Genomic DNA, 15588 nt, shown 5'->3' with positions numbered 1-15588 from the left:
ACTCATAAAAATTTGTTTCCATAAATACAGTTCTGTAAATACATTTTCTCTTACGATTTTGGTAACATTTCTTCTCTAGCTTACCTTATGGTAAGAACACAGCATATAATACATATAACACACAAAATATGCGTTAACCAACTATTTATGTTATTGGTAAAGGCTTCTGGTCAACAGTAGGCTATTAGCAGTTAAGTCTTCAGGGAGTCAAAAGTTATTACATGGGTTTTTGATTGCATGAGGCAGGGTTCTGCCCCTTAACGCCTGCATGGTTCAAGGGTCAATGTAGATATAGAAATGTTAAATAAACTATCTAAACTTCAGAGACTAAGAAGAGTTAGTGGGAGTGGGGTGGGGTTTTTTATCCCTTTTAATGGTTTAAAAAAAACCAAACAAACCCCAAAATCCTACCCAAATTGTGAAAAGATGTAAAAAAGGAAGGGGGGGGGGTTTCTTACAAAAAAGAATTAATCAAAGGGTTATTACCATGGCTAAAAGGTATATCACTGCAACAACAATCAAATTAAATCTATATAGGAAGAAAAAAGCCCAGCATACTCTGATGTACGAAGGTCTGATCTGAGTTGGATGGGGAGCCACTGGATAGTAACCCTCCATCTGTTGGTATCTTTCTCTGGATTCTGGCACATAGGATGGCACTGCTGCAGGTGGAATCTCAATGGGAATAGGACTTTCTCGGAAAATCTCCTCTCTTGTGTACGACTGAGCAGGGTACACTCGGCGGCCATCATAGTGTGGCGGGTACATAGGTGGATACTGTTGTGGCTGTGTGCCATACTGAGAGTTTACTACACGATCCTGGAGATAGGGTGGATAGTGATCCAAGTAGGGAGGACCAGGTTCAGGAGCAGATGGTGGCGGTCTGACAAAGCGGGACATACACTGTGGTGGTGGAGTGTAGTACATACCTGTACAATGCAGAGGAGGAACCAAAAGCAACAATAAGCCAATCTATCTTTTCATATTTTCCCTTCTGAAATATCTCAACACTAAAGAATTAAAAATCCATTTCTTTAGGTTTTCCCTTCTGCTTATGTCGTCAGGCTAACTTTATGAAAAATAAGCAGAAATTAACCTTAATCCTTAAAAGTCATCAAAAAACCTAATCTATTTATAATCTACAATAGCAGACTGGCTCTCTCAACTGACCATCTTTCTGGTGTGCCTTAACGCGATGCAAACATTGGAAACCAAAAGACTACCTTCCCTTGAGACTTGGGTTCCACAAATCACTCACACGAATTCTGAATGTGAAACTGAGTTAACTAGAAAGCAACATGGCACACAAACTGTGTGCATAGTAGCTATTGCATAGCTCTAGAATTCTTGAGACAAAAGTTGTGGCAGTAGCTTCCTAATTTTCAGACTTTTGTCTCAAGTGATGTGATCCTGGCGCACAGGTAGGACCCCAAAATTCTATTTCTACAGCTTCCTCATTGTAATTGGGCTTTTTTAGTAGCTACTTCTGAGAGTCATTCCTGGAGGCCTAGCTTAAGCCTACTTCTCCAATACTTCCACTGATTTTGTGGGTATCTAAATGCCATGCATTAAACCTCTTTCTGCTTAATGCAGCAAGAATGATTTCTGTTATCTGCCAGTGGACCCTGACTGATACAATGTATTTAAGTACTCAAAAGTACTTGAGTTTTTCCTGTGATGGATGGCCCAAAGGAAGATACAAAAACCTTTCATCATATTTTTATGTGTACTGACAATGTCATACCAATTTAAAGCTATTCTTTTGAAAGTAGAGAAGGCATTTCTGATTCAAAGTTAAGATAGCCTTGGGGAAAAAAGGAGAACATCTTTAATCTATCCCAGTTTAAAAAATAATAGCACTACACTGTCTCTGACAGAGATCCAACACTTTAGTTTAAAAAGGAGTGTTCATGTTTTTTCATAGCAATTGTGTATGTGAAGCCTCTTGGTCATCTCCTCTATTATCCATACCTGGTATTATCATTAAAACTGGCTAATTTTTCAAATTTGCCTATTTCCTTTAATCCCTTCTTCTTTCTGAACGCACTAATCTAGGCCTCAATACTCAAAACCTGGTTTAACAACAGTCTCCTTACTACTCCTTGACTCTAGACTGTCATCTTTGCAATCCACTTGTAAATTTATCTTTCTATTCCCATACCTCTAGTTAGAGCATTCTTCCATCAAGTCTTTTTGATTCCTTAATTCTCAGTGATCTCCCTTGAGTCTTGCAGTTCATCTCTCCCACATTAATATTAACTACCACAATGGAACACTGAATTTTAAACACACACATACCCACATATATATACAACATATGTACGCTCACACTATCCTTTATTAATATTGATTCTACACTATCAACTCTCTATACCATGTATGCTGCATTATTCTCATAAATGTTACAGGGCCCCCAAAAGTATTATGTGATAACTGAAAAACATAGTGTGTGTACCCACCATAATATTCTTTCCATGGTCTACTTGGGCGACTTGTTATTTCCACAAATATATGCACATATTTAATATACAACTAGCTTTCAGTGATTTGGGCAGTTGGTTTATTTATAAAGCTTTGCTAACTCACTTATTTTATACTATTTAGTTGATCATAAAGTCTCAACTTTTTCTACAGTATTAAATAAGTGCATTTATTTACCTCGAGGCTTCTGTAAATATGATCACTCTTTCTTGGAATTGTTCTAACTCCTAAGAAAAGTGAGCAACATAAATAAAAGATCATTACCCTGCTGATAAGGTGCTGGTTCAAATGGTGGGGCAGCTCCTCGAGGATCCTGATAATAAACATCTGCCTGTTGCGCTGGATATAACTGAGAACCCCGTGGGACCATCTGAAGGGGTTTGGTGACAGGCATGGGAGGCAAGTCTGTTGGCCCCCTTGGAGGTACAGGATGTGGATTCACAGGTAAGGCAGAAATACTCTTAGGGACAGATTCCAGCCTAAAAGAATAAAATTCCAAAGGTCAACTTTAAGGTCTCAAAAATACTTCTAATATACACATATTGTAAATGTAAAAAAAAAAAAAAAAAAAAGCCTCAATTTGGGTAACTTTTTCTTTTTTTATTTATTTTGAGTGGGGGCGGGGGGCAGGGTGGGGACACGAATGCATGGGTGAGCAGGAGGGGCACAGAGAGAATCCCAAGCATGCTCCATGCTGTGAGTGCCTGAACCCACAAACCGAGAGATCATAACCTGAACCAAAATCAAGAGTCAGATGCCCAACCAACTGAGCCACCCAGGCACCCCGGAAAACTGTTTTTTCCTAATAGTCATTTCTTTTACAAAATTTGTAAACTTTGACCTTATCTCACTTATGCTAATTATTTCTTAAAACGAACTGGCATAGAAAATAAACAAAATATAGCCAAAAATGAGTTTTGTTTTTTTTTTAAACCAAAACACTGATTATCTTTCTTCCCTCTACTTTGTTTATAAAGGAGAAATTTTAAATAAAAATTAGGAAAAATAACGTACAAGTCAGGAGGGGATCCAGGGGCACTACTGCTCAGATGATCTATCTTTCCTGGTTTCAGACTAGAATCGTAGGTGGGGTCTGTCCCTCGTGGAATCAGCTGTGTTACCGTATTCCCTGCTGATACAATTCCATTTGGCAGAGCGGGGGTTTTTCTGCTAGGCAGATCCACTGCACCTTCATCTGGAAGGACAGCTGCTGAGGGCAGGCCCACCTCATTAAGTTGACCCAAAGAGGCACTCAGGGGTCTTCTGGGAACCAGGCGTTTGTTCATTTTACGAAACCTATATAAAAAGCAAAAGCATACACCAAAACCCAAAATTATAAAAGCGAAACCAAGCACTAAAATGTATTTAAGAAACAGATACAAAAGGAAAAGATGCCAAGAACATTACTTTCTGGAAATACTCTTGAAACACTGGCTGTAGCTATCAACCTGAAAACTTGTATGTGTGTATACCCTATAAAATGTCAGGCAACACATGAAGTATAAAATTCCTTATAAGTATTTGTAACATTACTAATCATATTAATATTTGTATTATAACTTACTTTATTGTAAGTTCTATTTCTCAAACATATTTAGAGGGGGTAAGGAAAATCTTTAGAAGACAGTTTCTGAAATATTTTGCTTTAGCTTCCCCACGAATGCCGTGGGATACAGTGACTCTATACTGTAACAATAAAACATAAAGCCTGTGTACAGAGGCAATTTTGCCATTTATTCCAGTAATTTTTTTTTTTTTTTATTTTAGAGAGAGAGCATGATGGGGGCAGAGGGAAAGAGTGAGAAAGAGAGAGTCCCAAGTAGGCTCCACGTTCAGCACAGAGTCCAACGCAGGGCTCGATCCCACAACCCTGGGGGGATAATGACCTGAGCCAAAACCAAGAGTCGGATGCTCAATACACTGAACCACACAGGCTCTCCTCCATTAAAATTTGTATATAATCAAGAATAGTAATTTGTATCAGATACGATTCAGAAATGCTGATGCTATGTATGCCTACACAAAATTGAAATTATTCTAAAAGTGGATTAGTGAAAACATAATGCCTAAATATAAACAGATACTGCAGTATAAAAGGCATGTAGATTGTAAATCTAACCACAGGAAAAATATTAAGCCAAGCCATCAGCCTCTACTACCCTTGTTCCTCAACGATGAAAGCAAATGTATTTATTCTTGCTAGAGCACTTTAAAAAATAATCTCAAAGACAAACTCCCATAAGAATAATGCTATTTTTCCAAATGTTTCCCATATTGGACAAATTTTATAGGGGTGGGGAGGAGACACTACTCCTCAGACATAACCACTGTTAGCAGTTTGGTACATAATCCTGCAGATTTTCCACTCCACACACTGCCTTAATATGTATGTAAGATTGTTATTAACAGAAATAGGGTTGTAACTTCTTCCTTTCACATTCTGGATATTCCCTTACGTTGGTACATTTTAGGCTATTCCTATTTTTTGCTAAAAAAAATGCAGTAACAGGTGCTTCTGTACATGTACTTGCGACCTTGTGTAACTAACTAGAAGCAGAACAGCTAAGTCTACTTACTCTATGCACATTAGAAACTGTTATAATGTTCCAAAACTATTATAACTGCTACTGGTAATATTTTAAAAAATGTCCTTTTTCATTATCTTATCACACACTGGGTAGTATTACAGTCTCTATGAATTTGATAGTTCAAAATATAATTTTGTCTTAATTTGTATTTAACAATCAATGAAGTTGAACATACTTTTACATGTTTATTACTATTTCTTCTGTGAAGTGCTTATATGTTCATGAGCCATATATTTACTGGTTCTTCGCTTTCTTACAGATTTGTAGCAACTCATTTTGTGTTAGGGGTACGTCCTCTGTATGTCATTTCCCCAGCAATCTTTTTTTTGAATTCTGGCGTTTGGGCCTTATCTTAACTTTTCTGTAATCAAATTTATCAGTCTTCTCCTTTATGGATGCTGGGTTGTCATTCTTGAAAAAATCCTTTCCTATTGTAAGATTAGGTTAACAAAAACAGCAAAGATCCCTAAGTAGTGTATGATTTCCTTCTTAAAGATTTAGATCTCTGATACGTTTATAATTCGGTTTGGTATAAAGGTAAGAATTGAGTTCTAATGATTTTTCAAATGGACAGCAGTTGTTTCAATGTCATCTTCTTTGTTACTGATGTGAAACTCCATCTTCAGCACAAATGCTCAGTTCCTATTGTGTCTGGCATTCTTTCTAGATTTTCCATTGTACTTCATTGATCTAGCTATTCCTATGCTAAAACCAGTCTCTATATGCACTTCAGCTCATAATACACTTTAAAAGTTGATAGTCTAGTCCAGTCTGTTGAAAACTTCTTTTTTTCAGAATTTCTCTGGCTGTTTGCACATATTTACTTTTCCCAATGAATGATTTTGTTAGATCCTAACAATCATCATGTTAAGGTTTTGATTGAGATTTCACTGAATTTACTGAGAAAATAAAACCTGTATAATGGGAATTTTTATCCAAGAACACAGTATCCTTCTTTATTTATTCAATTCTTCTCTTTTTTAATTTAATTTTATTTTTTGAAAGATTTTTTTAGGGGCGCCTCGGTGGCTCAGTCAGTTAAGCATCTGACTTTGGCTCAGGTCATGATCTCACGGTTTGTGGGTTTGAGCCCCGCACTGGGTTCTGTGCTGACAGTTTAGAGCCTGAAGCCTGCTTCTGATTCTGTCTCTCTCTCTGACCCCCGACCCCATGTTTATTTTTGAGAGAAAGAGAGAGAGAGAGCGCGTGCATGCACATGTGCACACACAAGCAGGGGAAGGGCAGACAGACAATCCCAAGGAGGCTCCATGCTGTCAGCACAGAGACCGATGCAAGGCTTGAATTCACAATCTGAGAGACAATGACCTCGGCTTAAATCAAGAGTGGGAGGCTTAACCAAGTGAGCCACCTAGGTGCCCCTATTCAATTCTTATTTGCCTAGGTAGCTTACTAATTCAATTTACACTGGTCCTCAATATTTCTTGTTAATTTTTTATTTGGTATTTGTTGTTGTTGTTGTTGGTGGTGGTGGTAATGCCAACGGGAGCTTTATTTTCCATTCTGGTTATGTTTCCCATTTTAGTTTATATGAGTACAATTCATTTTCTTTTCTTTCTACTATGTGCTGGAAAATTTAACATCAGTGGAATTATTTGATCTCTGAAATTTAAAAGAATCTGGGAAATTTAAAAGAATCTGGGAAGTTAAGCCTGGCAATAAAATAATTTCTTGAATTGAGCAAAGGGCAAGTTTTTCCACTGGAAATACATTATTCAATTATTTAAAATCAGTAAGTTAGAATGGATGAAAATTCTTAAGAGTTTTAATTTTGGGGGGAAAGTGCAAATGACTCACTTCTATATTTAGTTTCCTATTTGTGGGCACGATGTAATGAAAGCTGAAGAAACTGCTTCAGTTTTCTTAATTTTTACAATTCTGTATTACTTTCTAAATATTTCCCATTCATTAAAGAGAATGCAACTACTCTTTTTCTGTTTCTCAACAGTGGCAAATTATTCTACTTAGTAACTCTACCTTATTTTATAACAAGTTATTAGAAAGTTGAATTTGATAACCTTTACACTTACTTCTCCAGTTCCTCCTGTGAGTGTGCAAATGTACAGCTGGCCCCACGCGGACATCCTCCCCTCTGCTTCATATCTCGACACATGTATGTTTTATATTTGCTGTGCTGTGGAGGCTGAGACCAAAATTAAAACATTAGACGCTGACTTCAGACTAACTCACACAATTATCTAGACTGTGCAGAGCAAAAAGCCACTTAGAAAGTCATTCTGTCTAAAGTCTAGGAGTCCAAAAATAATTAATTAAAAGAACGGAGTCCTGATTTTTTCATATGTTGGCATAACGTCTCAAACATGTAACATCACATAAATCCTGGATTAAACGTCATAAGGGCTTTATGACTTTCTTTCCAGGTTCTATAATGGACAAACCACTGGAGTTTAGGACCTTCAAATGTCTAATGTATGTCCTAATATTTGTTTTGGACAATATTTAGCATAGCTATACTTCCAATGATGTTTTCCTATGAGACAACACAAATCTATAGTAGGCTCCATACCTGAAAAATACTCTGCAAACAACTCTTGATATGCAGAAGAACATACCAAGGACTTACAATATTTCTAAAAGTACAAATGAAACTTATTATTTGCAACTACCATACAAGACAAGGAGGATGGACGTGGGGAGTTAATGAGGTATCAAACATAATACTAAGTTAAATGAAATTTGATGCATTTTATCACTTTTTGCAGAACTTAATCTTATTATTTTTGTTACATTCTTTATGATGTCTAATGGAACAGAGATTTAAAAATAAGTTTTTAATCTTTATTTCTTATCATAAAATAAAGTCTGGTCTATGCTTAGACTATTCAAGAATTGTACCCATATTATTCTACTCAGCAGAATACTTTTTAAAAACGACTTTTAAGCAATCTCTATACCCAACATGGGGCTTGAACTCACAACCCCAAGATCAAGAGTGCTCTACCAACTGAACCTGTCAGGCGTCCCGCCACCCCCCAACTCAGCAGGATATGTTTAATATTTCTTGCCTCTCAAAGAAAAAAGAAATATTGAAGAAGCTACTGTGTGTGTGTTTTTTTAATTTAAATATTTATTTCAGGGGCGGGGAGCACAGAGAGAGAGAGGGAGAGAATCTCAAGCATGTTCCATGTTGTTCAGCTCAGAGCCTGATGTGGGGCTTGAATTCACGAACCTAATTATGATGTGAACCGAAATCAAGAGTCAGACGCTTATCTGACTGAGCCACCCAGGCGCCTCGGAGAAGCTGTTGTTAATATCTACCCGAACCCTATAAATTAATATAAAATTTTAATTTCACAAGCTTACGAATGCAAAATAGAAGATCTAATAACTCTAACATAAATCCTGAGGGCAAAATAAAATTATTGGGAATAAAATTAAAAACCAACCATAACATAAGCTCTTACATTTTACTGCCATACACTTCATTTAAAAGTATTTGAAGAAAATTTCGCCCACTGGCACAACAGACATTATATGGATAAAAAATGTTAAAATACTGCTATGGAAGAAGTATTTACAAATATGTGAACAGTACTGGACAGATACAGCATTAAAAAGTGATATATATTGTCTAATTGAAATAGAATAGGAACCAAAGAGAATCATTTACTTAAATACATACCTTTACACACAATCAAATGCTGCTATATATTCAATGTGAAACATGACTCCAATACAACATTAGATCAACAGGATTATTTAATTTCATTGTTGCCACATAAGATTACTAGACTAATCCATTAAATTGGCTGCTCACCATACTAATTTACAGTTCTACAGTCATAGTCTCAAAATATTCATGTCATCTTGTCGGCTTTGTATCTGTCACAACATCAACAGTGCCTTACTTCTAAGTTTCAAACATTCCCCTTACCTGCTGTTGGTCTGCTCCCTTTTTGCTATGGTTCTGGATATAGTCTACCAGACCATGGACCACCGTACGCACAGCCACCAGCCCATTTTCTAGCTGTTCCCAAGTGGGAGGAGGAGCATCTACATAACAAATTAAAAAAAAATTTTCAGTGATGCTATTTGACGTTCCCACTATGGAACTAATTAAAAGAGTTAGTATCAGAACTTCAGTGAAATCAAGTTAGGCTTCATGTAGCTTTTCAGGTAATAACTTATTTGCCTAAACATCATTTTAAGGAATGGACTGTAAACTAAAATAACTACAGGGACAGGGAAGCTAACATAAAGAAATTAAGTACACCAGACAATAAATGGCGACTGCCATTAGACCCTTCGTGTTGGAAATGACAACAGAAGAGTGACAGGGGCTGTGCTGAACTGGAGTATGTCCCACATCTATGGTTGTGGTTACCTGTCAACTTTAGTGGATTGCTATGATGTGATGATGCAAAGCTAGCACTGCCAGATACACACTGTTCCCTAAGCAAAACTGAAATTTGAGATTTTCACGTAAAATTACCAAGTTTGTAGGTATCAGAATCTAAAAAATTCAGAATATTATGCAGATCCATACTGTGTGGTCCAAACAAAACTTAATAATGGACTAACCAATCTGTAATGTCCATTTTGAAATTCTGCATAAATCAAGTATTGGTAAACAGAATGTTTACGAAGTTTAATAGAAGAGTTAACTATATAAAGCAACTCTACTATATATCTTCATTTAGTAAGTATCTGTCCAGTGCCAGCACTGTGATTTTATAAAGGAAAAGTTAACCACAAATATGTTCTCTAAGAGAAAATATAAAAAAAAGGGAGAAGACAAATAGATAACTTCCTGTTGGAGACATTCTGAAAGACTTCTAGGTGATGGCAAGTGAATGAGGCTTTGAAGGAGACGTGGAGTTTCACTTGGAAACAAAATGAAGATGTAGAGACGGTGAAGAGAAAAGTCATACAAAAGGTATTTTTCAGAATACCTACTAATAAGTCGTAGGTATTGTTCTAGTTGCTGGGGAAGCAGTAGTGATCAAAACAAAAATCCATTATATTGAAAGAGAGGAGACAGACAATAAAATAACCAAAATACAAACTATTTACATAATGATGACTTGGATAAATGGAGCAAAGAGGGGAAGTGGGACAGGTATGTGTAAAATTTTAGACTGGGTGGCCTGAGAAGGTCTCCTTAAGAAGGTCACATTTGATTAAAGACCTGAAAGAAGGGCATGAGTACGTCTTGTGGATATATCAGGAGAAAAATGTTCTAGGGAAAGGGAAGAATAAGTGAGAAGGCTTTGATGTGGTAGGATGCCTGGCATGTTCTGTAGAGGTGAAACTGGAAAGGAATGAATCAGGTGGAAAAGAATAGGAGACAAGGTTAGAAAGAAGTAAAGAACCCCAGATCATGTGGGGCCTGGTAGGTCATGGGCAAGAGTTTCACTTTTAGTGAATGATGGAAACCATCAGAGAACTTTTGAGCAGAGGGTTAAGAGAATCACTCTGGCTCCTATGCTAAAAACAGACAGACAACAGGAAGCTATTCCATAATCCCTGAAGAGAGATGAGTGGTAATAGTGAAGGTGATAAGCAGATGGATTTTGAAGGGAGGGCCTACAGAATATGCTGTTGGATCAGATGTACATATGAGAGAAAAAAAAGTTATGGAGATCTCTAAGGTGTTTGCACGGAGAAAATGAAATGGAAGGTTGGAGCTGCCACTAAAAGGAATGGGAGTGGGGTGGGAGCAGTGCTTAGAGCTCACTTTTGGACAGATTAAGTCTGAAATTCATACTAGACATTCAAGTAGACCTTCTGGATATTGAGCAAGAAGGTGGATATACAAAAGAATTCAGGAAGGAGGTTTGGGCTGGATATAATACATGTTTCTCAGATACTTTTTTTGTTGTTGTTGTTCATTTATTTATTTTGAGAGAAAGAGGGGGAGAGAGGCAGAGGGAAAGAGAAAATCCCAAGCAGGCTCTGCTCTGTCAACGCAGAACCCGATGTGGTGGCACCCAATCTCCCGAACCGTGAGATCACAACCTGAGCCCAAATCAAGAGTTGGAAGCTTAACCTACTGAGCCACCGAGTGCTCCTGTTTCACAGATTCAAAATCAAGTGCTACATACACCATTATTTTATGTGTCACCAAAACAGAAAAATATATTGTTAATTAGATTATCATGTCATTATTTATACAGATGCATCCCAATTTCAGAAATGCTAAGATCTGAAAAAAATGTGGGCTTCAGAACTGATGAAATATAGTAAATTTGTGAGTTGTATAAATACTATTTAAAGCTATGAGACTAGAGACTATCTAGGGAATGGGTATAAACAGAAAAGAGATACATGGATTAAACTATGGGAGCAATCCAAAAATTAGAGGCTATGAAGATGAGAAATCAGCTCAGAAAGGAGGCTCAGGAGGGTCCAGTAAAATGAGAAGGAAACCGTGGTGGCTTAGAAGCCGAGTGAAGAAAGTATTAAAGAGGATCAGACAGTGAACAACAACATTAGATGCTGCTAACAGGTCAAATAAAATGAGAACCAAGAAGTGATGTTTGAACTAAGTACATGGAAGTCACTTGTGACCTTGACAAAGCAGTTTTGGTTGAATAGTGGAGATAAATGCCTGATTGGAGTGAGTCCAACAGCAGGCAAAAAAAAAAAAAGGAGGGGGGGGACGGGGAGCTGTGTTTGTTGACAGAAATACTCTAGTAGAGAAGGAAACTTGGTGATATAAAAAAGAGGATACTGGAGTGACATACTTGTCAAAACGGTATTAGAACATGAGATGAGAGAGGGGCCTTAGCTTAGAGGCACAATTTATCCACTGTCACACAAGGAGAGCAGAAAACACTGTCAGGAATGCAGACAGACAGGCTGGTGGTGGGTGGGGCAGTGAACGTGAGGAAGTGCTCTTTTGATTGCTCAGAATAAGAAAGCACAGTAGTGAAAAAAAGAAAAATGACTGAGTTCTAGGAATATATCTGACCTGGTTTGATTAAGCAATTTTGGTAGTAAATCCTATTAAGGCACGTTGATAAAAACCAGAGGGCCCTGAAGGCCACTGTCAAGAGTTCCAAACCTTATTCAATAAAGCAATGGGGTGCCACTGAAAGTTTATGAGCATAGAAATAAGATCAGAGATGTGATTTATTTTGCAGCAGTAAGTGGACTGGATTGGAAGAATTAAAAGAACAGAGGAAAATGGAAGTCATTTGGTCTTGGGGAAAATAATGCAGCCCTCACCCAGGCAGTATTAACAGGCATGGGATAGAGGGAGATTGTGAAAAAAGATAGATCCTATTGTCTGAAATGGTATGTAGAGCAAGTGAAAGGCAAAGATATGAACTAGGACAAAAGACTCAGGTTTTAAGTGTAAATACCTCAGACAGTGAGGTCATTTAACAGAGAAAACACAGGAAGAGCTGGTATCAAGTGAAGAAGAATTTGTGTTGAAGAACAAAGAGGAGATGATGGAGAATCTCAGAAAGCATTTGTAAAGTAAGTCTGGAGTGATGAAGAGATAACAGCGTTAGAGATAATTTGGGAATCTGTTCTCTACAGAGAGTAACAAATGACCATCACCAATAGAATGCAGAGAAAACAAAATTCTAAGAATACAACTGGCCTACTCCTCAGTGGGCAAGAGAGGAAAGAGTGGTCAAAGTAAGCATATCTTTATAATAAGGGATAAGGAGGTTTTTTGTTTTGTTTTGAGGGAGAGAAAGCATGTATAGAGGGAGAGAGAGAATCCCAAGCAGGCTCCATGCTGTCCAGAGCCGAGCCTGACATGGGGCTCGATCTCATGAACCGAGAGATCATGACCTGAGCTGAAATCAAGAGTTGGATGCTTAACCGACTGAGCCACCCAGGCGCCCCAGGAAAATTCTATATTAAAAATTAGTTAACAACATCATCAAACGCTAAAGAGAAATCAAGTAATTTGAGGACTGAGAAAAAGCCTTTGGAATAAGAAATGGGATAAATTGCTAGTGAATGGTAAGAGTTTTAGCCAAGTAGCATGAATAAAACACAGGGACAGCAATAGGACATAAGGATTTTAAAATACCTTAGATGTGAAAAATGAAGGTTGAGTGATTTTCAGGTCAAGGGGAAGGAGTAGGAAAAGGGCTGATAAAGTAAAAATATGCAAGAGAGGATACTTGATGAATGAGACACCATTATCACAGAGAAGGAAAAATCTGGGACCAAGAAAATGCAACTAAGGACATATGAAAAATATGAAATATATATAGAATTGCATTTCTATATGTATGTGTGTATGTATGGACGTATGGGTGAACTCAAGCTCACACATACATAGTGAGACAAAATGAGAGAACTTGAGTTTTGTCAAAGCAGATGAGAATGGTAAATACAGCATAATTTTGTGATGCAAGAAAGAGAAAACAAAAAGGATCCCAAAGTGAATTACTTTCCTGGTCAAGTGAGCAGTACGGTAAAAAGTATTAAGTGTTAGTTGAAGCAATAAAGAGATAGATGGACAAGATCGTGGTCAGAAATTTAAATACTGTGTAAAAGGTCTGGAGTAACCACTCTGGGAAATTCTTATAGGAATGCAACAAAAGATAATTAAAAGAATCACTGAGCAGCACTGAGACACACATAGGACAGTCCACTTATTTTCCTTGGGTTTATTTACCTGGACTAGGGTCAATGTTTGCCAGTAGCTCCAAATGGGGTCTTAGTCGGTTCAAGTTTGCTGGATCTCCAGTTCGCTGGAGAGCAATTGTTAGTTCCTGAACACTTTGTGCAAAAGACGCTGGGGTCTGCAACTTAAAAAAGATAAATATTAACTTTCCAAAAACCAGATAATCCTTTTAAAATAAAAATTACTTAAAATATTGCAATCATTTTTGCAATTTATTACCTTTAATTTTACCCTCCCACACATTCCATGCTTTGGCTAGACTGGATTACCTGCTGCCTCAACAAAGCCTGCACTTCCCTGCATTCACAGCTTGACATACTGTAAACTCTCTTCCCTCTGATGCACATTCCTCAAATGTGAGACCTTTCTCAATTCCTCAATTTGGAAGTAGACTCTTACCACCTTACGTTCTTAGAGCACTATTAGTTTGGCTCTTGGAGTGCTTCCAAATAACTGAAATCTGGAGTATCGAGATAAGGCTATACAATACCAAGAACAATGAAACTGAATTCCATCAAACTAGCTCGAGTTCAAGTTCTACTACTGACCAAAGATCATGACACTGGATATAACCTTTACAGACTCAATCTGAAGCCCAATTGCTATACAGACTAAATAATTTCAAAAGTCCACTCCAGCTTAAAAAAAAATCTTAGAATGGTTTGGGATTCTTGGAAGCGATCAGATTGTGTATTTTTCTAAAGCTTTATGACATACTTCTCACATTAACTCTCCTAAGATGGACACACATATGAACTTTAAGAGGGGAAATTGATTAGGTTATAGTGACTAAAGGGTCTTACTTGGAAACATTTAGCTCTCTATGTAGTTTATTAGTATAGATCAGAATTATTTCCCCACAAAAGATCACTCTTTAAAAGGTAATTTAAAAAAAAAGCATACATTTTAAAAAACATGAAAAATAACAGAACTATCATTTGAATGCTCACATGCTTTTATTCAATTTTTTCATCTTAGCATGCTTTTTATACACTTATATAATCAGCCATTTATGAACTTATGGTTTTGGCTACCATTAATATTATAACAAAAGCATTTTTATATTGCTACCCTTTTCATTATGAAATATTTCAAAGTGTCTAATATAATGACAACACCCATGTATCCACCACCAGGACTTAATAAAAATATTTCACTGACTTTTAAAGAAACTGAATGTTATATATCAGCTGTAGAGAGTATCAGTCCTGAAATAACTAATTTTAATCGCCATGTAACAGAGTTCTGAGCAGAAAGATAGACAACTTCTTTAACAATCTGCATATGTTCTCCTTTATAAATAATGTAGCAATTTAATGCCTTTGAGCTCATAACATTTTTGAAAGTTTGGATTATTTCCTTAAAATAAGTTCCTGGCAAGAGTAAATTTGATCAAAAGACATGAATATTTTGTTTTTATTCACTGACAAATTGTTTCCCAAAAGATCTGTAATACATTTTACAAACCATCAGCAATATATGGCAATATATGTCTCTTTGACTAATATAATAGGCAATATTTGTTATGTCACTATTTTAAAGGTGTATTTAATTATTACTGGAGTTGAGTTCTATCCTATCAGTTAAATGTATTTCCTCTTTGTGAACTGATAGTTCATGTTTCTTTGTCTACTAATTTACTATGATTATTGTTTTTCATATCACTTTTAATAAATTATCTGCACTGTCCAACACAGTAGTTATTAGCAATAAGTGGCTATTTAAGTTTAAATTAATAAAATAAAATAAAAATGTAGTTCTTCAGTTGCATGCTCACATTCTGGGTGCTAAACAGCCGTGGGTGGTTAGTGATCACCAATTAGACACTGCATTTATAAAACATTTTCATTACCACAGAAAGTTCTACTGCTCTGCATGAAAAGA

At 36.7% G+C, this 15588-nt stretch overlaps 1 protein-coding gene across 3 annotated transcripts in view; it reads right to left on the bottom strand.

Moving 5' to 3' along the window:
• RC3H1 (ring finger and CCCH-type domains 1) overlaps positions 1–15588 on the bottom strand; it is an 85600-nt gene that overhangs the window by 22931 nt on the left and 47081 nt on the right. For all 3 annotated transcript variants that reach the window (XM_019425319.2, XM_053909267.1, XM_019425318.2), the window contains exons 7-12: positions 13696–13828; positions 8983–9101; positions 7118–7230; positions 3496–3777; positions 2746–2960; positions 559–929 (exon numbers count right to left, since the gene is read on the bottom strand). In XM_019425319.2, coding sequence (XP_019280864.1) covers positions 559–929; positions 2746–2960; positions 3496–3777; positions 7118–7230; positions 8983–9101; positions 13696–13828 — 1233 coding nt within the window. The remainder of the gene's footprint in view (positions 1–558; positions 930–2745; positions 2961–3495; positions 3778–7117; positions 7231–8982; positions 9102–13695; positions 13829–15588) is intronic.

Source organism: Panthera pardus, unplaced genomic scaffold (assembly GCF_024362965.1).
Source record: "Panthera pardus isolate Hobbes unplaced genomic scaffold, ASM2436296v1 HiC_scaffold_21, whole genome shotgun sequence".
Taxonomy (NCBI): Eukaryota; Metazoa; Chordata; class Mammalia; order Carnivora; family Felidae; genus Panthera; species Panthera pardus.
This window is presented reverse-complemented; position numbering and strand designations above follow the sequence as displayed.